At 54.7% G+C, this 25,330-nt stretch overlaps 7 protein-coding genes across 7 annotated transcripts; 5 read left to right on the top strand and 2 right to left on the bottom strand.

Moving 5' to 3' along the window:
* Nucleotides 1–517: 517 nt before the first annotated feature.
* Nucleotides 518–1,162, bottom strand: ACO1O0_005886 (putative necrosis-inducing factor-domain-containing protein; the record flags this gene model as incomplete). The annotated part of the gene is made up of 1 exon (XM_083195293.1): nt 518–1,162. One exon carries the CDS (start codon nt 1,160–1,162, stop codon nt 518–520), a length of 645 nt encoding a protein of 214 aa, XP_083048309.1.
* A 1,976-nt stretch (nt 1,163–3,138) lies between these two features.
* ACO1O0_005885 (uncharacterized protein) lies at nt 3,139–4,326 on the top strand (the record flags this gene model as incomplete). The annotated part of the gene is made up of 2 exons (XM_083195292.1): nt 3,139–3,789; nt 3,838–4,326. 2 exons carry the CDS (start codon nt 3,139–3,141, stop codon nt 4,324–4,326), a joined length of 1,140 nt encoding a protein of 379 aa, XP_083048308.1.
* A 1,208-nt stretch (nt 4,327–5,534) lies between these two features.
* Nucleotides 5,535–8,688, top strand: HIR1 (TUP1-like enhancer of split-domain-containing protein; the record flags this gene model as incomplete). The annotated part of the gene is made up of 2 exons (XM_083195291.1): nt 5,535–8,532; nt 8,585–8,688. The coding sequence occupies 2 exons, from the start codon at nt 5,535–5,537 to the stop codon at nt 8,686–8,688; spliced, it is 3,102 nt and encodes a 1,033-aa protein (XP_083048307.1).
* Nucleotides 8,689–9,988: 1,300 nt separating this feature from the next.
* On the top strand, nt 9,989–11,429 carry ACO1O0_005883 (nucleotide-diphospho-sugar transferase; the record flags this gene model as incomplete). The annotated part of the gene is made up of 3 exons (XM_083195290.1): nt 9,989–10,359; nt 10,450–10,489; nt 10,569–11,429. The coding sequence occupies 3 exons, from the start codon at nt 9,989–9,991 to the stop codon at nt 11,427–11,429; spliced, it is 1,272 nt and encodes a 423-aa protein (XP_083048306.1).
* A 1,647-nt stretch (nt 11,430–13,076) lies between these two features.
* Nucleotides 13,077–14,699, top strand: gms1 (nucleotide-sugar transporter-domain-containing protein; the record flags this gene model as incomplete). The annotated part of the gene is made up of 5 exons (XM_083195289.1): nt 13,077–13,142; nt 13,210–13,239; nt 13,307–13,615; nt 13,666–14,352; nt 14,409–14,699. The coding sequence occupies 5 exons, from the start codon at nt 13,077–13,079 to the stop codon at nt 14,697–14,699; spliced, it is 1,383 nt and encodes a 460-aa protein (XP_083048305.1).
* Nucleotides 14,700–15,282: 583 nt separating this feature from the next.
* Nucleotides 15,283–16,746, bottom strand: ACO1O0_005881 (mannose-1-phosphate guanylyltransferase; the record flags this gene model as incomplete). Its single annotated transcript, XM_083195288.1, has 3 exons — nt 15,283–15,309; nt 15,372–16,622; nt 16,684–16,746. The coding sequence occupies 3 exons, from the start codon at nt 16,744–16,746 to the stop codon at nt 15,283–15,285; spliced, it is 1,341 nt and encodes a 446-aa protein (XP_083048304.1).
* A 1,122-nt stretch (nt 16,747–17,868) lies between these two features.
* Nucleotides 17,869–20,792, top strand: ACO1O0_005880 (P-loop containing nucleoside triphosphate hydrolase protein; the record flags this gene model as incomplete). The annotated part of the gene is made up of 3 exons (XM_083195287.1): nt 17,869–18,076; nt 18,126–19,308; nt 19,370–20,792. 3 exons carry the CDS (start codon nt 17,869–17,871, stop codon nt 20,790–20,792), a joined length of 2,814 nt encoding a protein of 937 aa, XP_083048303.1.
* Nucleotides 20,793–25,330: the final 4,538 nt, after the last annotated feature.

The raw sequence follows: 25,330 nt of genomic DNA, 5'->3' as shown, positions 1-25,330 counted from the left end.
CTTGCATGAACCTAGCCCTCCCTAACAAATCCGCAGGTCACACCCAAGGCTCTAAGCCCCAGAAATATATGTACTTAGATCACGAAGCCGAGACCTCCAGTATATTCTCCACACCATTCTTACCGGCCCATTGCTCGCCTACCTGTTAAAACCCAAAGTCATTAATCAAGCTCCTTAACACAATATTATCCGGCCACCCGTGGAACCCGGCTTATCCCACGATAGACACAAAGAAGGAGCCCCCTGAGCTGAAGTTGGAGTTGGGAATGTTACGAGTAGGGTTAACTTTATTTAAGAACCAAGTTTAGCCTGGCTGACGGTCCATATCTACCGTATACACCATGCACGAATAAAGATGTAGACACAGTTCCGCGCCCTTCCCAATGCCCCTAATTCCGTGCCATGAGACGTTGAAACAATCAACCTCGCCCAGAGAAAACTCCGATGTAAAATCTTCCATTGGTAGCGCCACCACTGATTCCCAGGTGCCAGCACTCTAAGGTAAACTGTCGTCTCATCAGGGGGCCCGGTACGAGGCTGGTACACGGTCATCGGCTTTCCAGTCTTTGTAGTATGGCCCGCCATAGAGACGCCATTTTAGCCGGGTCGTCTCTTCCATGTCGTCGCCGGTGGAGCAGTTGATGTGACCCTCGGCGGCCAGGAGTATGCCCTTGGCAGCGGTCGTCACGGCGCTGTTCAAGATGCGCTCCATGTCGAGGTCGCCAAGCAGGGCATGTTTGTCTTGTGGAGACACGCCGAGGAAACAGGAGCCGTGATAGACAGTGCTGTAGTAGACTTCTTTGTCATCCCCGGGCAATCTGTGGACCAAGAACATGCCATTGGTAGCGCGCTTCTGCCATCGATCCTGCAGCACGCGGCAGTCGCGGTACCAGGCGCGTCGAAAGGTGGTGTCGCGACCAAAGGCAGTGACATTGTTGGGGCCCTCGCAGACCCGGCGCTGAATAGCCGTAGTTCGCCAGCACGGCATGTCTGGAGGAGGCGCTGGGATGCCACCATGGGGATCGCCACAGTTCCTGTCCAGGTCATGACACTTGTAGCAATCATTAGTGCAAACACCGTTGCATAGGCACTCCGATGGTCGGCAAGCTGCAATGGCGAGGGGCGTAAGAAGAATGAGGAGCAGTAGCTTGAGCGAAAACATGGCTAAGAATACTTGGAAAGATGCTGAAGAGACTGGATGTGTGCAGACGTAATAGAGCGGTGTTTGTGTGTGTTTGGAACAGGTTAGAGAGGCATAAGAGAGCAAAAGTGAAGACAACCATTTTTTCCCTCCTCTTGCTCTTTCTGTATACCAAATCCATGGTCACTTCTGTGTTCGTCCCTGTGTTTTGAGTGAAGGTGGTCACCAACCTAAACTAGCAGGTCGAAGCAAGAGCAGGCACTCAAAGCCTCAATTCACTTTAGAAGCAAACATGCAGGAACGGGCATCGTCAACACATCGGCCCGCCCATATATTGACAGGTGCCTCCTATCAGCAAGTATATTACCGTCACCGCCAGCATCGAGGCTGCCGTCATGGGATAGATCGAATAGGCCCTTGGTGCATAGGACCCGATGCGGCTCAGCTAAGGTGCTGTTTCACTCTCTCGGGCCTCAACAATCAACATTGAACTCGGCGTGGCTTTACGAGGCCCAAGTGCAACCGGGGCAAGTCGGCCAGTAGGGTTCAGCGGCGAGAGATCCGAGAAACGCCAACGGTGGCGACGTGTCGATGACAGGAGGGCAGGAGGCGGTCATGTGGTCTCGGTCCATCTTGGCGGAGGAAGAATATCTGGTGCCCCGATGCGCCTGTCCCGGGTCGCGATTGTCTTATCGAGCCAGACTTTTTCCATTAACTGCGGACAAGCTGGAACCTGACAACCTAAAAGATGCCATCGTAGCAGGCACGAGGATAGAAGTGCATCAGAGGAAAGAGACAGTCGACACAGCAGGTGCCATAGGTAATGAACCCCATGGCCGCGGAAATTCCATATCCGCTTTAGTACCTTATTGACGGGCCAGATTCAACGTTGCAGTAGGTGAGACCGGAGGATGTGTGACGGCCCTGACAACTGTCAACCGTGTCTCGTGCCGTCCCAGGCAACCAGATCACCACCTAGGCTTTGTTCCCGTGGACATCAATCAGCATACAGAGGCATTAGGTGCAACCGAGCGCCTGCGGTACATGGTCAATCTCAAGTTGCCAAGCAGGACCAAGCCTGGACAACGCAGTGCCGCGCTCATGTGACCACCTCGGGCAGTGAAGAGGTAAGAGGTTTGGGGAACTTGGTTGACAAGTTTGGGGGTGGGACAGGCCACAGGCTGGAAAGTGGGTGCAAAAGTTGGTGCCTGGTGGGTCTGCTGCACCCGCAGGGTCCTCGGAAGGGATGAGGTCATACCAGTCCCGAGACCTTGTCGCATCCACTCGCGCGGCTTCGCTTCGCGGTCATGGACTCATCAAGCCAACGGATCGTGGAGTCCGCCGGTGTTCGGCGAGTTCTCGCGGTCCAGGAGACTAGGCCTGTGGATGGATCATGGATGTCGTGCATGGTCGGCCCCCTGACAATCGGGGAACAATATCAGAGAGCCAACCCCACGAATCGATGCCACCACCACCTAGATACTCGCTGTTGAGTCTCCTCCACCAACTTCTCATATCACGAATTCACGATACCCGCGAGAATCTGCAAGGGCCAAAGAACTTATGATCCGGAACGGTCTGGACTCGCGATCAACTTCCCGAACGCCCCCGCCAACCATCCTGCTGCTGCGAGGAATCCGTACATCTACTGGTACCAGACCAGAGCAGCCCTGAAGCCGCGAACAAACTTGTCTAAGCGTCAGCCCCAGCCAAGGCCAAGTCGAGAGTCTCCGACCTGCATCCCACCATACACACCATCAATCCAGTACCCGCAGCGCCTTCAATATCGCCACCCTGCAGACATTGAAGAGGGGCACCGCGCCCGCGGGGAGCCGAGCAGGTAAAACCAACGGCTCATCTCAACTCTGTTGGCTGGTCAGGAACGTGCCAGACACGAGGATTCCGAGCTCGGTTCTCGCTGTCCCTAAAATTCACCATTGCACCCTTACACGCCCAATTGGTAAGGGACGACTACATCGTCACGACTTGCCGTCGTCATGACGAGTGACGAGCTGAGGGTCGATCAGGGCCCAGGCGTCATTAGACGCCTCCTAAGCCGTGTCCGGAGCAGCAACGAGCTGCGAACTCCGCCCAGTAGCCCCATACCCATACCGAATGGCAATGGGAAGGGAAACAGTAACAAGAGCTCTAATGGGTTCTACTCTTACGACCGCAGCCGGGGGCGCACCCCATCTTTCAAAACGCCCTCGTTCAAGGTCGGATCCAGCAACTCCTCCTCGTCACCTCCCGCAGGCAAGAAGGGCTCTGTATCTTCGCCATGGCCTCACCCCGAGGCAGAACTCTCCCGCCAGCTATGGGATGAAGCCTACAACGCCCTCCGATTCGACCCTAGCACCACGAGCCTCGTTGTCACATACGAATCCATCATCTCTCAAGAGCTCCCCGATGACCTGAAGGTGGCCGTGCACGCCACTCTATCACCACCCGATGGCAGCACAGACCGTCGCATGGAGCTCATGGCGACCATTGCGTCAGCAGGGTTGACAAAACGCAGAGGCAGCAAGACCAGCCAGGTTGACGACACGGCACGGCAGATTCTCGACCATTCCAAGCGCACCGTTGGCGCGCAACTCGACGACTTCCCCTCGGCTGCCCTAGCCTGGGCGGGTATCTGCACGCTCACTCCAGTATGTACCGAGATATACCACGAAATAATATCCAGGCTAATCCTCTAGCTCCTCATCGACCCCATCCTCCGACACGATGAATTCCGCCGCGGCATGGTCCACATCATCGGTCGTATCCCGTGGTACATGCACCTTACCCACTTGCTCAAGTGCCCCTCCTGGGTCGACGCCGATGACTTCGACGCCCGCCAACACGAGTTCCAATATCGCCGCGAGCGCTCCAAAGACGTCGTCTTACGTGTGTACCGCCGCGTCCTCGAGTTCGAGATGAACTGTGTGTGTGCCACAGCCAGCGCGTGGAACTCGGTCGCCAAGCACACAGTGCGGTGGCAGAGCCTTGATAAGCTAGTGGACTCCATCCTCGAATGCGATGAGCGCCTGCGGGAACTCATCAACGAGGACGTCGTCGAGGGGACGAGGCGGCAGCAGATGCTCGCTCGAGATCTAGACTTTGACGTCGACGTACTCGAACAACCGCGGTCGCGGGAGGAAGAGGATCAGCGCATCGAAGAGGAAACAGAGGAGAATGCCTCGTGACACGATGGGTTTATTATACTGATTCGGATGTCATATTTGATCCTCTTCTGGACCGTGGTCGGCATGGCGTTCTGAGATACGGGGTGCTTTGCGTACTGCAGCGTCTCGTCGCTATCTGTAATAAGAGGTGCAGATACCTTTTCGGTCTGGAGTTCATAAGATGGGTACCCCATGTAATAGAAACCTATTTATTACGAGTACTTGAGAATTAGTCTTTGGTTCCCCCCATTCTATACATAGTACGAATGCAGATGGCGCTTTAAAGTCGAAATGAGATGCAGCCAATAAGGGTCAGGTCCTACAGAACGGACGATGCCGAGACAACGGTTCGAATTTTTCCTACCAGTCAAGAACAGCATTGCTTTTGATAAAAGTGGTACTCAATTTCTTCGCATAAGTACGAAGTACCTAACTAATTAGAGTGACAATTGGTGTACGAATATGTCCGTAGGCGGCATTCAATAATGTGAATTCCAATGACATGTGCTGTAGGGTACTACGTATGTGTAGGTGGTTTAGATCGTGATGGAGACCTCGAACCTCATGTTCACTTCAACGCAGCTACGGAGTGTGTAGTCTCAATTTCCGTGGGAATGGGTATATAGATAAGGGGTATCTTATCCACTGACATACAGGATTATTGAGTATGAGTCGTTGCCTCTTGGGATGGTTAAAGATAGAGAAATCTCTAGCAGCTTTCTAGGTTAGTTTTACCAACATCAATCCTTCTGTCGCAGATCATGCTAGGAGGACACGGAATAGATATCAGAGATGCAGCGACACCCCGAGGATAGAAGGAGAGGGGTAGGTGGGGTGCTCAAAGAAAAGGGTAATCAAGGCCCGTACAGAGTACTATGAACTGCTTTGACCTTGTTGTGGAGTTTCATGTGAAGATGACGAGTTGAGGATGCGTCGGTTCAGTGGAAGATTAGCGGACCATTATTGATCCGTCACCATGGACAGCATTCAGTGCCCAAAGGGGTAACCACCTCTCAGCGGTAGCAAAAGATGAGGCGCGTGCGCAGCGCGTCAGCAGTGGACCCAGATAATGCCAATTCCTCCCAACCCAAATCACCAAACGCCATCATTGAGCCTACTGCAGATCCAGTCCAGCGTCGCCGGGGAGCAGAGGAGCCTTTTCGAAATTTCGCGCATCGTCTCACGTCTGTCACCCCCACTCGACGTCTCCCGTCCATGCGTTAGCGATCATGCGCATCATCAAGCCTGCATGGCTGAGCCATAGCGGCGAGCAAAAGGACTTTGAAGTCTACAGTTGCCACATCTCCCCCGATGGGAAACGGCTTGCGACGGCGGGAGGCGACGGTCATGTCCGCGTCTGGTCGACCGAAGCCATCTACAATGCCCACGATCCTAACTACTCGAAGCCGCGCCAGCTCTGCCACATGAGCCACCACCTGGGCACCATCCACTCGGTGCGCTTCTCGCCCAATGGCCGCTATCTCGCCAGCGGTGCCGACGACAAGCTCATCTGTGTCTACCACCTCGATAAGAATCCCGCGACTACCACCTTTGGTACCAACGAGCCCCCGCCCGTCGAAAACTGGAAGACATACAAGCGCTTGATTGGCCACGAGAATGATGTTCAGGACCTTGCCTGGTCCTACGACGCCTCCATCCTCGTGTCTGTCGGTCTCGACTCCAAGGTGGTTGTATGGTCAGGCTACAACTTTGAGAAGCTGCGGGTACTATCGGTGCACGGCAGTCACGTCAAGGGCATTACCTTTGACCCGGCCAACAAGTTCTTTGCGACAGCGAGCGACGACCGCACCATCAAGATCTTCCGCTTCACGCCCCCGGGGCCGAACTCGACCGCGACGGATATGGTGAACAACTTTGTACTCGAAACGACCATTTCTTCCCCCTTCAAGAGCTCGCCGCTCACCACATACTTTCGCCGGTGTTCATGGTCGCCCGACGGCAATCACATCGCGGCATCCAATGCCGTCAACGGCCCCGTCAGCTCTGTCGCCATCATAGAGCGAACGCGATGGGACAGCGAGATTAATCTGATCGGGCACGAGGGTCCGACAGAGGTCTGCATGTTCTCCCCGCGACTCTTCCACACGATCAAGCCGGATCAAGACACGGCAAATGGGAGTAAGGGACAGCTCGTGACTGTGATTGCCTCCGCTGGCCAGGATAAGACATTGAGTATCTGGAACACCAACACTTCCAGACCAGTCGTCATCCTCCAGGACCTGGCCGGCAAGGCCATTGTTGACCTAGCATGGACCCCCGATGGCCAGACGATATTTGCGGCCACGCTCGATGGTAGCGTAGTGGTTGCCAAGTTTGACGAGGGTGAGCTTGGCTGGGTTGCGCAGCCAGAGGAAAACGACAGGGCGTTGCAAAAGTATGGTGCCAGGAAAGGCATGGTCATCGCCGAGGATGTTCAGGGATTGGCGCTTGAGAATCGCAGCAAAGAGGGAGAGTCGCGGGCAGTAGAGTCAAGAATGGGCGCCTTGATGGGCGACTTGCCTGGTGACTCTACCAAAGAATCAACACCGGCGACAAATGGTACAAAACCAGCCGCCGCAAAGGCTACGACAAACGGCGAGGCTGAGACAGAGAAGGAGCCAGATGAGGATGCGGGTAAAGTTGATAACAAGATCAAGGAAATGAAGGCTAGGGTGACGGTGGGTAAGGATGGTAAGAAACGCGTTGCACCAATGCTTGTCTCTTCATCGGGAACTGGCCAGTCGTCTCTGCCACAGACACAGCTTGTTGGGTCAACGGCAACATCAAAGTCAACACAGAACGAGGCCCCGCAAACTACCTTGGACCTCACGAGGCCATTCGATGGGCTGCCCAAAGGGGGTATTTCGACCTTGCTACTGGGGAACAAGCGGAAAATTGCTGCCGTTGACCAAGACGAGATTGAGGAGCCGGGGGCCAAACGCCCTGCTAAGGCAGGAGCGCAGATAGTTTCAAATGGCGCCGATGGGACTGTTGAGCCTGGAACTCTGGCACCACCGCAGCACGGGGTCACACCTACGCCCGAGTATCTAAGGCCCTCTGTCCTCAGCCCCGCCGTGTCCTTCGCCCAGGCGAGGTTGGCCGTTCCCAAAATTCGGACACATATCTTGCGACCCCTGGAGCGTGGGGTTCTGAAAGATGACACGACGCTTGAGGACTCCTCCAAGACACCAGAGAATATCATTCTTGAGGCTAAGAACGATCCTAATCCCAGAGACCCGGCGCACGTTCTGGTGACAAAGCGGGGCGCCTTGATATGGCAGGAGTTCCTACCCAGAGCTGTCATCCTTGTGACGGCAAACAAGAACTTTTGGGCAGTGGCTTGTGAGGACGGGTCGATCCATACCTGGACGCCTTCCGGACGGCGGCTCTTGAACCCCATGATCCTAGAGGCCCAGCCGGTGATCTTGGAATGCCGGGACTACTGGCTCCTCTGCATCACAGCAGTTGGCCTTGTGCACGTGTGGGATCTCAAGTCGCAATCAGCACCGCATCCTCCAGTGTCCCTGGCGCCTATCCTGGACATTGCCATGACGTCGCTTAACCAGCACTCAGCAACTCCTGGACCCGGCGTCACCTCTGCGCATCTCAACTCGAGCGGCCACGTCGTTGTGACACTGACCAACGGAGATGGCTTCTTTTACGCTCGCGACATGTACACCTGGCAGCGACTTAGCGAGGCATGGTGGGCAGTTGGCTCGCAGTACTGGAACTCGAATGACTCGTCCATCTCAGCCTTGCAGTCTACGGCCGTTGGGCCGAGCTCCAAGGACAAGAAGGAGAAGGATGACGAGGGGCCGACTGTGTCATCCGGCATCATTCCCTTCCTTGAGCGCCACACCACCAACGAGTTCCTTCTCAAGGGCCGAGCCTACGCCCTGCAACGCATCATTAAAAACGCCATCCAGCGCCGCGAGGCTGAGGGGTTGGAAAGCAGCGTCAGTGTTGCCCATCTGGAGAACCGCATCGCCGGAGCTCTGCAGCTGGGCGCACGCGAGGAGTTCAGGCTGTACCTCTTCATGTACGCGAAGCGCCTCGGTGCCGAAGGGTCAAGGACCAAGGTTGAGGAGCTGCTCAACGCGCTGATGGGCGGTATCCTGCAAGACAAGCAGGACAAAGACCATGTGGGCAGGGGCTGGTACAGCAAGGACGAGGAGATTTGTGGCTGGGACCGCAAGGAGCTTCTCAAGGGCGTTGTAATGATTCTCGGTATGTTCTCCGGCCCCTCACTTTCCCAGGCTCAGTTGCTAACAATGGTCAGGTAAATACCGTGAGCTGCAGCGGTTGACGGTCCAGTACGCACGGATGCTGGACCTCGATCTGGAAGAGGCACCGGAGGAAGTCGAGGCAATGGAGGTGGAGTGAACACAGAGATGCTGTACTTTTATGATACTGTTGAATTGGTATAGTGTAGGATTCTGGTGGTCAGGCGTTTGGGTGTTTTGGAGGATCAACCAAGGGACTGGAGTTGGAACAGACGGGGCTATTTGATATGGGCAGAGGGGCTTGTGAATCGACGCGGGTTTCCCATTATTTATGAAGGCACCAGCGATGTTGTCGTCATGTTTGCCCCTCAATGACTGGGCCTTTGGAAATGCCCGTACAGACCTACGGAGGGAGCTACAGGGCGATGGGAGCACCAAGTTTGACCAGCGCAAACAACAGGGCCGTCCCTCGAGCTCCAGACAGAGAACTTCATTTACGATGGGTGGCAAGGTTGCAGAGATAAATACCAGGTACCTCGATTTTATTCTGCCCGTCATCTTCCTTGTAGCTCAAGGTTTGCAGCACACTTCGGTGTATCTTGACCCGGACAGCAGTTCTTCCAGGTTCCATGCACGAAAGAGACCGAACGCGTCACGCGCGTACTTGTATCGCCCCGTTCCCCGATATTCCCATCCACCTCGAGGAAATGAGTCAATTCGTCGTCAGCTAATTCTCACGAGGTATTATGTGCTTGTGACTTGGGGAAGGATTCACGGTTGAACCTGGGTTGCGCGAAGACTGTTGCCTAGCTCAAACCAGCCACTCATTCTTGATCACGCATTTCGTGATGATGCCGGTTGACACGTTGCGTGTGTGGTGTTTTTCGTGAGACGGGCCCATGCCTGTCACTCAAAATCTAGTAGGGACCTCGGTGCCTTAGCCGGAGCCATCATCCCGAGTCCACCTCTGTGGCAGGTGCCAACCCGTAGGACTTCGCAGCTGGCGGGCAGCTGGCAACTGCCAACCTAACAGCTGCTATCAGTTCCTTCCACAACAGCTCCCACAAGTCTAGGCCTCCCGCTAGGGAACCGTCAGTGTGAGGTGCTACCTCGAGTATTTCTACCCTTCCCCTCTTCTCTTATCTCTCTTCTTTCTTTTTCTCTTCTTACATCTCACCTTCGTCTCTCCTTCAAAGACATCAGCATTCTTGGTACCTTGGTGCACTTGCGAGGTGAGCGATACACCTCCGCCTTTGAGTCTCGAAATACAAACCCTCTTCACTTTTCCTTCACCGTTCCCCCAGCCGATCTGCCTTGACTTCACCTCACTTTTCCTCAATCAGAGTGGCATCTCTACTCTTCTCACCCTAGTCGCTCCTTTTCTGTTGCCAACTGGAATCTGGTTGTCCGCAATATCTTCTATTATCTCTCATCCGACAAGCTTCATCTGAACCTCCACCATGAAGCTTTACTTCTCGGCACCTGGTCTCTTGGCTTGGTTGGGAATCTTTCTTCGACTGGCATCGCTTGCTCAGGGCTTCCAGATCTCGTCGAGCGATGCCGACAATTCTCCTCGGGCCGCCCTCGTCTCAATTACCCACGAGGATAACCTTCCCGCCGTCCTCTTCACCATCCATCAACTTGAGGAGACTTTCAACGAGCAATACCAATACCACTGGGTGTTCTTCAGCAAGGAGCCGCTCAGCGAGACCTTCCGCCGCCAGACTTCCAATGCTACCAGGGCCATTTGCCTCTATGAAGTCATGTCCCCGGAACACTGGCGCATCGATCCGGGCTTCAAAAACTCTGCCCATGTATCGGAGGCCACTGCGTAGGAGCAGAGCCCTGATCCAGATGGGTTGACAACCCCCGTGCGATCTACCTACCGCTGGAATCTTGGGTCTTTTGCTCGCGAGCATAGAATGAGAGACTATGACTGGTTCTGGAGAGTTGAGCCCGGCGTAAGTAGCCCTGGACCCCGGAGTGTGATATCTGATCCCCTTAGTTTTGCCTCATCGGTATTCACCCATATTTATATAGGCACACTTCACACACCCCATCAAGTTTGATGTTTTCCGCTTTATGCGTGACCACGGCATCGCCTACGGTTTCACAGAGTCGGCCGTCCACTCGTTGGCCCTCGAGGCGCTTTCTTCCCAGATTAGGTCCTTCATTGAAAAGAACCCAAATCTTTTGCACGAGGATGCCAACGTGGCCTGGCTGCTAAACGATTTCGAAAGCGGCAAAATGGTCCAGAAAGCAGGGAGCAAGAACAACGGCCAAGTGGCAGGGGACCATGGCCGCCCCAGAAACGATTTCATCTTCGAGGGCTTCCAATACGGCAGTGTCCAACCCGTAGCTAATTGGAAACAGAAACTCCTTCAGTACGCTGATGATTCCCAGATCGATCCTGATGACGACGATGGGACTGGATCGCTAGCCGAATCGTTTACGGGTTGGCTGATGGGTCTCTGCGAATGCTGCGGCCTGTACCCAACATTTGAGCTTGGTTCTCTGGCCTTTTTCCGCAGCCCCGGACACCAAGCACTGATGGACCACCTCGACATCCTCAGCGATACACTATCTCAGAGCCCCGTTGATGACGTGCCCGTCCACAGCCTCAGCGCCAGCATGTTCCTTCCTAAGCAGAGCGTGTGGAACTTTCGCAAGAAGATAACTCGGCGCATAGTGCTCCAGCCAACACCCTTGCCTGCGCCGGTGGTGCAACGCCTGCCGCTGACTCGAGGAGATTTTGTGACGGGGTTGGAGGAGCAGTTTGCGCTGTGGAACCAGCTGGCTCAAGATATTAGTCGCCAGTCAGACTCGTTTGGGCTCAAGTCGGGTAACACGGTCATTGATGAACGCAACTTTGCCATCATGCGAGACTCTGTGGGAGCTTAGTGAATGAGGGCTCAGTTGACGGCGACTAGAAACCCATGGGTCGAACAGGTGGGGGACGATCCAGCCGGGCAACGTCTGGGTGCCGTTCCAGGCATCAACCATCATTGATGTAGATTGACCTAGCTAGTATCAGAGGTCTGCGCTGTATATCAGGACAGCTCGCCAAGGAAATATGACATCTGCTCCTTGCGCATTTGAAATTGTGCTAGACGTCCGACATTCGGATACATGTGCCCGTGAGACACCGCACCCGGACACAATGATACGGCCTGCGACCTGACACGTTGTCAAGCCACGTCTCACCGGTGCGGGGATCGCGATCATTGATCACTGCCAAACTGGCGGTGGGACTGATAAGACCTATCAGTGAGGTGAGCAGCATGATCTGTGTTAACCTAGTTGGCACCAAGGATCTGGGTCTGGGAGTAGTAGTGGATGATCACCGGTCCGGTTCTCGCCTGCCGAGAGGATTGCCAGGGTCTGGATTAACATTCGGTAAATCGAGTTGGATCGTCAGACCATCAGACGCGTCTGCTGGTTTAGCGTGGCCGATGTTGGTTGATTTGCTCCGGGGCGAAGCTACCTGGTGCCTCTCCGGTGTAACTACCACGGGGTTCTCTACCATTAGCCATCACAATGGGTATCTTGCGTCATCTACCATCCTCCAATGTCGGGCTTGCAAAGCCAAGCTGGTGAGTGGCGCGACTCCCGAGACATTTGGACGTTAAACTCGCGGTCAGAACCGTTCAGGTGGGCGGTTCCCGAACTCCCCGTTGGTTAGCGCAACGTCTAACAGCAGAACTACTGGGTTCCAAACATCCGAAATGTAGCTTGCCGGGAGCGCCGAGGACGCCAGAACAAGGCACGGCTGAGCAAAGGAGTGTCTGGACTCTGGTCTCCGAGAGGGTATTTATATGGATGGCTGACTTGGTATAGTGTTGGGGTTGGATCCGACGCAGATTAATAGCCCCCAAGCTGGTAGCCAGCCCCGTGCTTAAAGCCCCGGTCTCACTCCACTGTAACTGACAACTCGGAGCTCGACCCAGTACACCCAGCAGCCATTGAGGGCAGGGCACAGGGGTCGAGCGTGGTGGCTCTGGGGGCTCTGGGGGCGGCGCAAACAATCCCAGCCAGTTGGCGACGGATGTGATGGACTGGTGGTGGTGGAGGGAGGCCAAGCTGCTTGGGCAAGGCAAACCCCCCATTCCAGCAATCCGCTTGTCATCGTCATTGATGATCATCGCATCACACTTGTCAAGCAATCTTCTCTTGAATTCTCCTCCCTTGTCCCATTTCCAGTTCCTATCCATCTCCTCTGTTCTCGCTGTTCTCGTTGTCCTTGCGCTCATCGTCTATTAAACCCGTTATTGTTTTCGCTTCTGCCGAGGTCCGTCAGTGGTGCGTTGGTGGTGGCTGGTGGTGGCGCAACGGTGGGCTTTTTTCCTCCCAACCCTCCGATCCCAGCTTGCGACATCGCCGCCGACCATCCGAGGGGGATCGTCGGATTTGACACCGCGACACGACTTCTGCGTCGCATTCTGTGCGCGTCGCAGGTCGGCGACAGACGACAGACGACACGTCTCCAGGCTCACTTTATTCCTACGCGGGAAGAACGCAGTCCCAGGAATTAGGACCTGCTCGCTCGCCATGGCCCTTCTTCACACCTACCCCGCGAGGGGCCGTAGCTTGACAAAGCCGCTGTCGCTGATCACGGTGGGATCTCCATTCACCAAGTGTAGATAGGTAGATGTTTGGATCGAAGCTGACCATTTCAAAACAGCTGACATTTCAAAACTCAGCCTTCATACTGGTACGTTTTCAAGCACTTGTTCTCTAGCCTCCCCAGCACGCCCGGCTAACACGAGCCCTCCCTCTAGGTCATCCACTACTCGCGTATCATGCCCACATCCAGCGACCACCGCTACTTCACCTCCACAGCCGTCTTCCTCAATGAGCTCATCAAGCTTGCCATATCCATGACCCTCGCCCTGTACGAAACTTCTAAGAGCCTGGCGCCCAACACCCCCGTCTCCGTCCTATTCGAGCAGATCTATAATGGTGTCTTCTCTGGGGACAGCTGGATGATGGCGGTCCCTGCTGCCTTCTACACGCTGCAGAATTTGCTGCAGTATGTGGCGATTGGGAACCTCGATGCTGTGCAGTTCCAGGTCTTGTACCAGCTAAAGGTTCGAACCCCGTCCTCCCAGGTGTCCGGGCGGCTGCTAACGCTTCGCAGATCCTCACGACAGCCATCTTCAGTGTCGTACTCCTTCAACGACCACTGGGTCTGCAGAGGTGGATGGCCCTTCTCGTCCTGACACTCGGCGTCTGCGTCGTCTCCCTACCAGGTTCACCCTCCATCCCCGACGCGCTCTTCCTCCACGACACGACCGACCACTTCTTCCCCCGCTCCCTCCACGAGCTCGGCCAGGCGAGCCCCGAGCTCTACAACCCGCAGCCACCCCAGCACCTGTCACGCCGCTCCGCCACATACGAGGGCATCACCGAGGACCTGGGTCCTCCGGAGCCGCTGATGAACTACTCTGTCGGCATAACGGCCGTGCTAGTCGCCGCGGGCGTGTCCGGCTTGACGGGCGTGTACTTTGAGAAGCTGCTCAAGCAGAGCCCCAGCCAGACCAGCGTGTGGATCCGCAATGTCCAGCTGAGCTTCTACTCGCTCATCGCGGCGCTGCTCGGCGGTGTCATCTGGCAGGACGGCGAGGGTGTCCGCGAGCACGGCTTCTTCGAGGGCTACAACTGGGTTGTGTGGATGGCCGTCGTGCTCCAGGCCGCGGGTGGGCTGGTGGCCAGCTTGGTCATCCGGGATTCGGACAATATCGTCAAGAATTTCGCGACTAGCATTAGCATCGTTATTAGCATGCTCGTCAGCGTGGTCCTCTTTGATTTTACCATGACGTGGACGGTGCGTGATAACTCCCTAATCCCTTAACATTCGGCCCCACTAACTCCCATTTGCAGTTCCTCGTTGGAACGGGCCTCGTTCTCCTCTCGACGTACCTCTACAGCGTCCCCGAGCGGAAGCTCATCCCACGCCACCGCCCGCCCCCGATCGACATTGTCAGCTTCGAGAAGCCAGCCATCACGACGCTCCTGACACCCAGACTGGGCAACTCGCCTCGGGTGACGGATACCTCCAAGATGACCCTGGATCCCTTCGACGGTAGGGGTCTGGGTCTGACGACTAGCAGACCCAGTACACCCATGCTGCCTCGCTCGTCGAGCAGGGTCAACCTCAAGCGAGAAGACTGAGATGATGGATATAGGCATGCTCAGAGAAATACAATGAGCAAGCGTGGTAAGGATATTGTATACTAATGATATACCTATAAAAGGGGCGACGGCGTCTGGAAACGGATGCCTCTTGAAAAAGCATACGGATACAAAGGATGGAGGCTGGGAATGGGGCGTTGGTGGTCATCAAGTGTCGGCTGTGGCTCGCTACACCTGGGATGGGAGCCACTCGACCGGAACGTTGACCCGGAATTTGGCGTGCTACTTGTGATTTTATACTGGTTCATTAGACAACAGTTGCCGGTTGCTGTGGGATAGTACCACACACGTATGGTCTGGCAGCTACGAGACACGAAAGCTTTGATTGGATTTGAATAGATTTCTGGATTCCTCGTTGCATTGAAAACACGCCTTGTTTATCATCGTTCTCGTCGAGAACATGCCGCTCGCCTCGACAACTATTTTAATAAGCTAGTGACGCTAAGATGTGGGCATTTTGAAGAATCATCTATCGCTCTGGATGCCCTGTCCTCTCTCCGCTTTTTGTTTCGGGTATCTCTTCTACCCGTCGCTGGCTTGTGCTCTACAGAGCTGCATTCCCTTACATGATGACCTCGTTGGCGACATCCTGAGATAGTTAGCATGGTCGAAATCGCAAAAACATCTTGGGCAAGGAGGGTAGGTACTCACCCGCTTCAGTTCCTTGTAGGGCAGGCACACGCAGTTCTGCACACGGACCTCATCGCCGACGCCGCAGTCCTTGCCAAGAATAGTGATGCTCTGGACTTTGACGCCGTTCTTGATGATGCTGGTCGAGTGGCTACCCGCAGGGGTCGGCGTTCCCTCCACACGGGCCCAGGCGCCGACGCGGCTGCCCCATCCGATGATGGAGTAGAGAATGCACGCGTCGTGCTTGATCTCCGAGTCCTCGAGAACGATGGACTCCTTGACACGCGCACCAGCGCCGACGACGACGCGCGGGCCGATGCTCACGTTGGGGCCGAGCTTGGCGGTGGGGTGAATCTCAGCGGTGGGGTGGATGAAGACCGGGGGAACAATGTTGGCGCTCGGGGCGGCGAGCTCCTCGCTACCGGCTTGCTGGGCGCGCTGTAGGTACAGAGCATTGGCAGGGACGGCGGAGCCAGCCGTCTTGATCTGGCGCCAAAAGTCCTTGGTCTCGTACACGAAGAACTGCTTGCTGTCGGCCATGTCTCCCAGGATGTCCTGCTCCAGGCGGATGACCTCGTTCTTGCGCTCCTCGTCATCGTCGTCGTCGCCAGCGGCCGCGGCCGAGTGGAAGGTCTCCAGGTTGTCCGAGGACGGGTAGGAGACAAGGCGGGCGGGGCGGTCAGTGCGGCGCTTGATAGCCGACCTAATGCTGGGGAAGATGGCCTCGGTGGCGAAGAGATAGACTCCACAGTTGATGAGGTTGCTGATATGCGACTCGGGCTTCTCGACATAGTGGAGGACGCGGCGGGTGTGCGCGTCCGAGACGATGCAGCCAAAGTTGGAGGCAGCGTCGTCGCTGACGCGCGTGCCCAGAATGACAGCCTCGGCGTCCCTGTCGTTGAACAGCTTGAGCATGTCGCCGAGTGGGAAAGAGCAGCAGACATCGGCATTCAGGACGAAGAGGCGCTCCGGGCGGCCCTTCAGGATGGCGTCGCGGAAGTGGTAGAGGCCACCAGCAGTGCCAAGGGCCTGGTATTCGCGCAGGTACTTGATCGAGGTGAGGATGGGGAACTCCTTGGCGGCATCCTTGATAAAATCGCGGAAAACAGTCTCGTCGTAGTAGCCGATGATGTAGACGTCGTGAATGGAGCCAACGGCGGCGATGGCAGATACGCAGTGCCAGATTATGGGGTGGCCGGCCACCTCAAACAGCGGCTTGGGAAGGTCGAGGGACAAGGGTCTGAAGCGCGTGCCTCGCGAGGGACCGCCGACCTATTCATGATGAGCATTGCGTCGCTGCCACTGGGAGGAGCTGCTAGAGGGGGGGCAGTACCAGGATGACGGCCTTGGTCGAGCCGTCCTTGGGACGGTGCGCCATGGGGACCTGGAGCGACATGCTAGCAGGAATTATGGGATGGAGATGGGTATAAATCGGGCGACTTGGGTTGTGGCTTTTGTTTATCGCCAGCGTCGTCTCGTCGTCAGGTCGTGGTAATCGTAGGAGGGTTTAGGGGCTTGTTGCATTCTTCAGCAACAGGTGGGCTCGTGACGTTGGGGGAGATGGAGACGGTTGGCGGTGGGGCACGCTCCTTCCTCCTGGAAACGTGGGGCAGAACTCGGGGGGCAATGCTGGGCGGTGAAGCTGTGACACGGCGATGCAGGTGCCGTTGGAGAGCAGAGTTTGACTAAGGCGGTGTTGTATATAGCTTTTGGGTTAAACGGTGCCCAATTGAAGCAATATCTCGACTTTAGTGTAAGGCACATTCCGTTTCGTCTCTACGAGCTTAATTCCCACGTTGATGGGGCATCAAGATTGCAAGTGGAGGCTCAGCCACACTTCCATTACCTTACAAGTGCTGTGGCGACAGCTGCCCACTGGAGCTATCAGCCACAGGGGTTTCCTTTCACCTCCCTTACCAACCTCCTGGATTTCTGGCGGCACCTGGGCATCTCCAGCTCCCATTCAAATTTGTTAGGAAGCCTATATCCTTGTCGACAATGCACACGACTTCGATCTTCAAATCATTGTGAAATTGCTGAGAATGTCCAAGAGTTGCTCTATATATCAATTGACTAGATTTCATCTCGCAGAAACAAAAGCTATGATCTGAGATTTTTGCATGATTTTGCCACTGCTATCATCTGTTATCGGCGGCTGGAGTGGGCTCAGAGCCCAATCACCCTGTCCCAGCGAGCTCCTTCAGCTTGCTTCAACCTCACCATTCGCTCACCTTCATCTGCCGTCGACTATTAGTGTTTTCATCCCAGCCTTTTTCTTCTATGATACCTTTTGCTCTTTTTCAATACTCTTCACTTTGACACTCTAGCCCTCTTGGATCCTAATTCACCTGCCTCCCGACCCTTGTACAGCGGTTTTTTCTCCCTGAGAGCGAATGAATGGTGGTTCCTTGACCACCCAGTGATTCGGGACCTGTGCCGCCTTCGAAGCAGTGATCTCTTGATCTCTCACCTCAAATCCATTTGCCTCGTCTGGCATTCTCCCTACATGCTCGGCAGGATGCCCCACGCTACACCCCGCCGGCGGCAAGCAGGCATCAAGGCTGAGCCAGGTCAGCAAAGCAGTGTCGAAGCGGTTGGCCCAACTCAAAGCGACGGCGTCTCTGAGACCAACGGAGTCGACTCAGGTTCGACCAGCTATGATGCTGCTTCGACGACCATGGCCCCGGGCCAATCTTTCTACCACCGAGGCGGTAGATCTGACGCCCGTGAGTTCCCTCCTTCCCGTTTGTACTCGATACAGCTAACCCATCACAGCAGCCCCTAGTGAACGTCTTGGGGAGTCCGAACCTATGCTTAGAGAGCTGAGGATGAGGCCAAACCCAATGAGTATCGACAGTCCCACTGGCGTGGACGAAAGTTTTAATTTTCACTCCTCGTTTCAGGATATTGGAAAGAAGCTCAAGGCATGCAACGACACGCTTGGGGAGCTCCAGGGGCTCGGTGTATCACACGACGTACCCCTACCCGAACTTGTCCTCGTGGGTGACCAATCCGCTGGCAAGTCAAGCGTCATGTCCGGTCTCGCCAATCTCGAACTCCCCCGGAGTGAGGGTACATGCACCCGTTGCCCCCTCCACATCCGTGTGTCTCGGAACACCGACTGGTCTTGCCGGGTTTCTCTATCCAAAGAGTACTCGTATCAACCCCCGCATGATCGTTCCATCGACGAAAAGGACGTGACCGACCAAGATCCCTTCTATCCCTGGCGAAAGCTACGTTCAGTCCAGGTTGTCGAGTTCAAGACGGTACATGACAAGAACGAGATTGAAGATGTCCTTCGATGGGCCCAAGTCGCCATTCTCAACGACGACAAGGCGCACGAGATTTTTATCCCTGGCTCTGGCGCCTACGCCAAACAGATGAGCATTGACGAGGCCTCGGAGAAGACAGCAGCTAAATTCTCGCCCAACGTCGTCTTCCTAGAGATCAAGGGTCCGGAACTCCCGAACCTGTCCTTCTACGACATGCCTGGCATCTTCCAGAACCCGGCCGATGCCAAGGATGACTACCTCGTCAATGTCGTCCGCAATCTCTCGGTGAGCTACATCAAGCGCCAATCAGCCATCATTATGTGTTCGATGCCAATGAACAGTGATGCTGAGAATTCTTTCACCTTTGGTCTGGCTCGCAAGCTAGGCGCTCAGAATCGCACCATCGGTGTCCTTACCAAAGCCGACCTCCTTCCCGAAGGTGGCAACCACAACCAGTGGCTAGAAATCATGAAGGGTGCCGCCCATCGCACCGGTCTTGGGTACTTCATCACTTCTCGTCCTCAGGGAAAGGACCTCGACGAGCTGAAGCAGTGGGAGGAAGCCATGTTCGACGCTTTTACAGTGGATCAGTGGCCGGAGACCTTCCAGCCATTTTCTGCCCAATGCGGAGTCGAAAAGCTGAAACAATTTCTCTCGCAAAAGCTTGGCGAGCAGTTTATCAAGAGGTATGTTGTTTTAGTCCGGTTCCAGCCATTCTCATATTATCACGATGCTAATCAGCTACAGCCTTCCTCATATCGAGCACCAAGTCAAAGCACGTCTCGACCGAATCAACAACGATCTCTCCTCGTTGCCAGAGCTGCCTGAAAATGTTGAGCTTGAAATCCGCACCAGTCTCCTCAAGTTCACCGAGGCGGCGCGTGAGAGGCTTGATGGATTCGTCAAAGGTCTCAACGCCTTGCCAGAGGACTTTAAAACGTGCATACTGGAAATTAAGCCGAAGTTCATTCTAAAGGATAAGGGTGATATTCCCGTATTGGAAATATCGGACGAGTCGGACAATGACTCCGGGGCTACACTCAGCCACACGCCGTCTAAGCGGCGTAGCATGGCCCCGCCCGCGACGCCTTCAAAGCGCCAACGCAGCAGCACTCCCGCCACCAATGGCGGCTCCTTTGTGAAACCCGAAGACCAGGACAGTAACGTCTCCGCTCCCGTTCCTCGGCTGCGACCAGAGTCCAAGTTCAAGCCACCCTTCACCCAATTTGTCAAGGTGGGAAGCGGTTTCCGAACCCTGCGACAGGTCCGAGAAGAAATCATTCAGAAGACACGAGCCGGTATGCCCGAACATATTCCTGAACAGGTCTACGAGTCTTTGGTGCTGGAATCCATGAAGCCATGGAATGCACCTATGGTAGTTTTCCTGAACGAGACCATGTCCCGTCTTTCAAGGGAACTCAACCAAGCGTTGACAGCCTCCTTCGAAGGTCTCAAGAAGCGAATTGTTTTTGAAGAATCCAAGAAGCACCTGAAGACATTCCTTGACACTCATCGGGAGAGGACCAGGGAATCCATGTGGCAAGTTTACTTGGATGAGACGCGGCAGCTCTTGACGTTCAATTCGGAGGCATTCAGCCAATACCGCCAAGAGGATCATCTCCTACTGACCCGGTTCCGCCACAAGATGCGTATGGAAACCAAGGGTCTCCTTGCCCCCAAACCGCTCGAAGATTGGAATAGAATGACCGAGGCCAAGCGCAATGAGGACACCAAAAGGCGACAGGACGAAGTAGTCAAGATTGGCCGAGACCAATTTGAACGCGAGGTTGAAGTCGTGTCCTATGTTAGAGGCTACTATCGGCTTGCCGCCCTGCGATTCGTGGACTGCATCGCGCAATGCATCATGTGCCGCATGATCCCAAGCTTGAAGAGCGAGCTCTCCTTCTATTTAGACCGGGAGCTGGGACTCATGTCTAGCCCAGACATGACCACCTTTGAGAGGCTCATGGAAGAAAGCCCGGAGATCGCATCCCGTCGCGATCTACTCAAGATGGAGAAGGCCAAGTTTGAGAAGGCCCTGGCCAGCATTGATTCGCTCAATATGGGTGTCACCGAGGGCGGTGACGCAGCGAGTGTCATCTTTGCCAATGGCCATGTGAATATGGATATCTCCATGGACGAAACTACGATTGCCGACGATAGCATCTAGTTGGAGCGGTTTGCTCGTGTATTATCATGATTCGCTGTCGAGACCGAAGCGACCGAGAACTTGCTACGCAGATACTTTGTATGAGGTGCGACGGTTTGCGGCTTACATAGCCACGAAATGTGAGATGGACAAAATGGAAGTCGATAGCCTGGAGACAGAGGGACTTGCTTGACAGACAGGATGTGGCGGCGTTGGGGATATTAGCACCTTGTAATTACGGACAGGGAGATGAGATACCAGTAATTCTTAGATAGTAATCGCTTTGCATGTTGCATTTGATCTCAAATTCAACCGTGGCTCCTACCATCCTTGCTGATGTTTTTTTTTTGGTAAAACGCGACAGAAGAGACTCTCACAAAGACCACAGCCACGACGAATCCTTCTTTACACTAACGTCTTTACATGCCTACTCAAAATGTACAACACTACAAGGGAATCACTCTTTTTTTTTCTCGAATGAGGCAATACAAGAAAAACAAAACCGTTGGATCGGTAGAAATAAGGCATTCCTGCTGCAGGTTGTAGGGTAGGTTGGGCTTGAGCAGTCAGCGAATTGGAGCAGACACTCCCTCAAAACTCGCTGCTATCTGGTATTTCAAGTCTGAAAGACTACGATTACGCCTTTGGGAGAAATAAAATGCTTCATACTTGAATGGGGCTGCTTTTTGATGAGTTAAGGAAGCCCACTAATTGTGACAGCTAACTGACTGGCGGTCTCAGGGGGCACGGACAGGCCTTTTTACGGTGAAATGGGTTACCAGGAGTATTCTCGTAGTATTAGTATGGATAGTAGCAATACGAATATTAGGGGAGGCAGGTAAAATGGATAAAGTCAAACAATATTCACGTGCTAACCACCCGCTTAAATGACAGGCAAGGGACCTTGTGGGCACAATGGGGTTCGAGGCCCGCGACGAACATTGACGATCTTCCGGGAAATCTCGGCTGTGAACAGTGGTAATTTAAAGGGGTGGCCAAAGGATGCAGAGTTTTTGAAAGAGCCAAGCTGGGAAGAATCTTGCCTCCGCCAAGGAAGTGCTTGAGAGAGTGATCAGAGGTGACGAGCCCTATGCCTAACCACCGACCACTGACCACTAACCATATCTCTATCAAGAGGAACCACCAGTCGATGTGCTTTAGTACTACGAGAGGGAGTAGCCATGGCTTAATTCCAGAAATTTTGATACTGGCGGTAGCTTGGTCGTGTTTGCAACTTGGACGGATTGCCTCCTCTCGAGCTGCCTGTGAGAAGTGGTATTTCTAGGAGCCGTCGTTTGCCATGTTTGAGACTGGGCGATGGCTGATCAGGGAGTTGTAGCTTTCCATTCAATCGGTTAAATTGGCTGCGTTAAATCGAGCATTTCGAAGCAACTGGGCTGGCTAATGGTGAGTTTATTTGTCGCCGGTGTCGGTCGCGCCTCTCGGGGAGGAGGAGGGGCAGCGATGTGAGAGCTGGCTCGGAGACTGGTGAGGACTATGAGATACGAGTAGTTTCCGAAGTTCAATGGGAATGAAACGAAGGGTTTGTTGCGTCGCTACACAAGAATAGAGTCTATGTTGAATGGATTGTCATCTAGCGAGCAGTTGGGAAGGTGCGAGAACAAACGGGCGCTTCCTTCCGGTTTCTCGAGCGGTGAGGGGAAGGGGCGCACATCGCCAGGCAATCAGGGCGACCTGCAAACTTGGAAGATCCTGTTTTCTTGCTCTCTCCTCACTGTGCTCGTTGTCTCCAACATCGCAGCCTGCGATGCCATCTCGAACGGGCTAAAGTTCCTCACGGCCAACGCGTCTTGTTCCAGACTTCAGGCGCCGGATCACGCGTTCCAATTACGAGTCGATATCCATATTTGGCCAGCTTCGGAGACGCTCCCGTAATCCCGCCCCCCCCAGAAACGGACTCTACTCGGCTCCACTGCACCTAAGTCCCAAATCTGGCATGCAGGTTTCACACAGTGACGAGTGACCAGAGAGCCCCGCTCCCCGGACTCGGTACTGCGATCACGCTCTGTTCTGTTCCTCGAATCGTCCCAAGTGCCCCAAGGGTAACCCCTTCACAAATGCCGCCTCTGCATGGGATCCGCGATGCTGGGAGCGATATACGATGGACCAACAAGGACGGATATGTAAGTACTACTAAAGTGTGACCTGCCATTCTCAACCACGTGCTGTCCAGTCGTGGCCCCGCAGGTGCAAGGTAGTATCTCCTCCGCTTCGCACGTTATCACCGGCTCTCACCAACCCCAGACTTCTCACGATTGAGATCTAAATGTGCCTTTCTTCTACCCCGGAATCAATGCTAGCTCCCGCCGAATGCCAGCAAGGGGAGATGCAGCATCGGTGCATGCATATTACCCGTGCGACCACCGCCCATAGGTTTAGGCTACCGTCCTGTCTGAGTCTAGAGTCTGACATGCTCGTCCTAGTCTAAGGTAGTCATGGACACAGCAATAGATCAAGGCGGGCGGGACCGAGATGAACAACAGACTCTAATTGTCAGCCCGACGCACGAGTTGGTTAGTGTTCTGGTAGGGTCGCATTGGCTAGCAAAGTTTGACCTGGGACGGCGGTGGGCAATATTGGACAAGGCAGTTGATTTCTACCCAGACTTACACGCACAATCGAGATGTCTTTTGTGGCTGCTCCTTTTCTTGGCCAAGGTGTTGGAGATCCAGTCAGCCGAGCACTGGTTTGTCGGCCCTTGAATCCGACACCGAATGCCGTTGTGCCAAGCCCTCAGTGGTCTTGAGAAGGCTGGGGTCTGTGTCACGCAGGATCGTGCTGCAGCACACAGTTTTGCCATTGTTTCGCGCATCCGACTTCGCGACGATGGCATCGTTGTCATCGCACGACGCAAGATTTCTTTTTTAATTATTCGAGCTCAAGCCGCGCCCTTCCAGACCTTCCAGGCCTTGGTGTCGGACTGAAGGTCCTAGCATAAGCCAATCAAATGGTAATCTTCCGGTTGAGGCTCTCGGCTAAAGACATTCTCCCGCCATCAATTACGAATGTACGAGTGCTATGTTACATGTGGCATCAAATCTTTCACCCGGCGATCTGGGGCCAGGGACAGGAGATGTTGGCCCAAAATTGTTGCATCGGGAATCCCATCTCCTCGTTGGGCCAAGCCCTGAATCCCAAGTTTGAGAGTGGCTAAAGGGAACCCAGAACCCAGATCCAGACTGGACACTGGGTGACTGGTTGCATTGATGCACCAGCGACTCCAACGGCTCCTGGTGCCGACTTCTCCAAACTTTGCTCGGCTTCTGCGCCCTGTGCCTCCCCACCCCTGCGATCCCTCCACGTTTTGGACTACAGATCACTTCTTTGCCTTTTTTGGAGATTCCTTGGAGGGGAAGAATCTTGATCATTGGACGGGATATATTACCCCCCATTTAGCCAGTTTTTGCCGCTCGTCTCGTCTTGGCACCTGCTTCCTCAGGTAAATGGATCCCTTGGTGCGCCACGGCTGGGCAAAGCGCTCTTTTGCCGCTTTTGCGAGTACAGGGGAATTTTCAAAGTGATGGCAGCCAGCGAAGAATAATCTTCTCCACAGCTGCCGTTCAACCGAGAACAGGAAGTGTACGGAGTGAGATCTGGGGGATGGAGTTGCAGGCCTACGTGTCTCGGACTTGGCCTCACCATATACGAGTATAGCAGCCGGTGGCACAGCTTCTCCCGGAGGGTAATATTATCTGTATAATACTCGTAATAGTGGCAAACACTTGTGGCTATTCTGTATCCCTCGCCAATCACGTCTTTTAATCTTACGGCTAGAAGCGTCGGTCCCGAACAGCCACCGGGCATGACACGGGGCCACGGTGGAGCGCACCAGCCCATCAGCCCATCCGTGGCTCTACCTAATGGCTAATATCGTGGAACCGCCTCGCCGGCACCGGGCGACTGGAGTCTGGCGCTATTACCCCCTTCGCACGCACACCAACGGCAACGCCGTAGCGATTATTTCCAGATTGGATTTTGCATGAGAGGTCGTAAGGGGTCTTGGCTGGATGGTCCTGATTCGGGGGGCTTCCGAGACAGACCCCACCCCCAGGCCGTATCGGCTAGATACCCCAGGGGCTCTACTCCGTACTAGTTCGTTCTCCATCAGCTAGAACAGCTTGTGGTCTCACAATGTCCGGGGCTTGGAGACCTTGCTCCGATGACCCCCTGCATTCCCATGTGCCGGCACGACCAGCACCAGAGGGCAGAGGCAGACGAGGCCCCTCATCGCATTCCGACTCGGCTCTAGGCTCGGCGCCCATGGGTGAGCCACAATGACTGTCGACTTACCCGCCTTTCCGTCGAGAGGAAGCCACCAAGAGCCCAAGTGGCGCCCTCCTCGCTTCCCCAGGACGTGGGCCTGGCATGCCCCATATGGATGCAGTCTGGGCCATCCCCATATAATAAGTCTAACGTCGCCCTCTTCCCCCTCGAGCTATCCCTCGCTCCCGACCTTGTTAATCACCATCCCCTCTCCCAGACTACAATTTGGGCCTTTGGTTCATTGATCGTGGGATCGTTACTCTTGTCTCCTCACT

The sequence above is a fragment of the Amphichorda felina genome, assembly GCF_050947745.1.
Source record: "Amphichorda felina strain 45539 chromosome Unknown scaffold_6, whole genome shotgun sequence".
NCBI classification, from domain to species: domain Eukaryota; kingdom Fungi; phylum Ascomycota; class Sordariomycetes; order Hypocreales; family Bionectriaceae; genus Amphichorda; species Amphichorda felina.
Note: the sequence above shows the minus strand (reverse complement) of the source record. Positions and strands in the feature narration are given on the sequence as shown.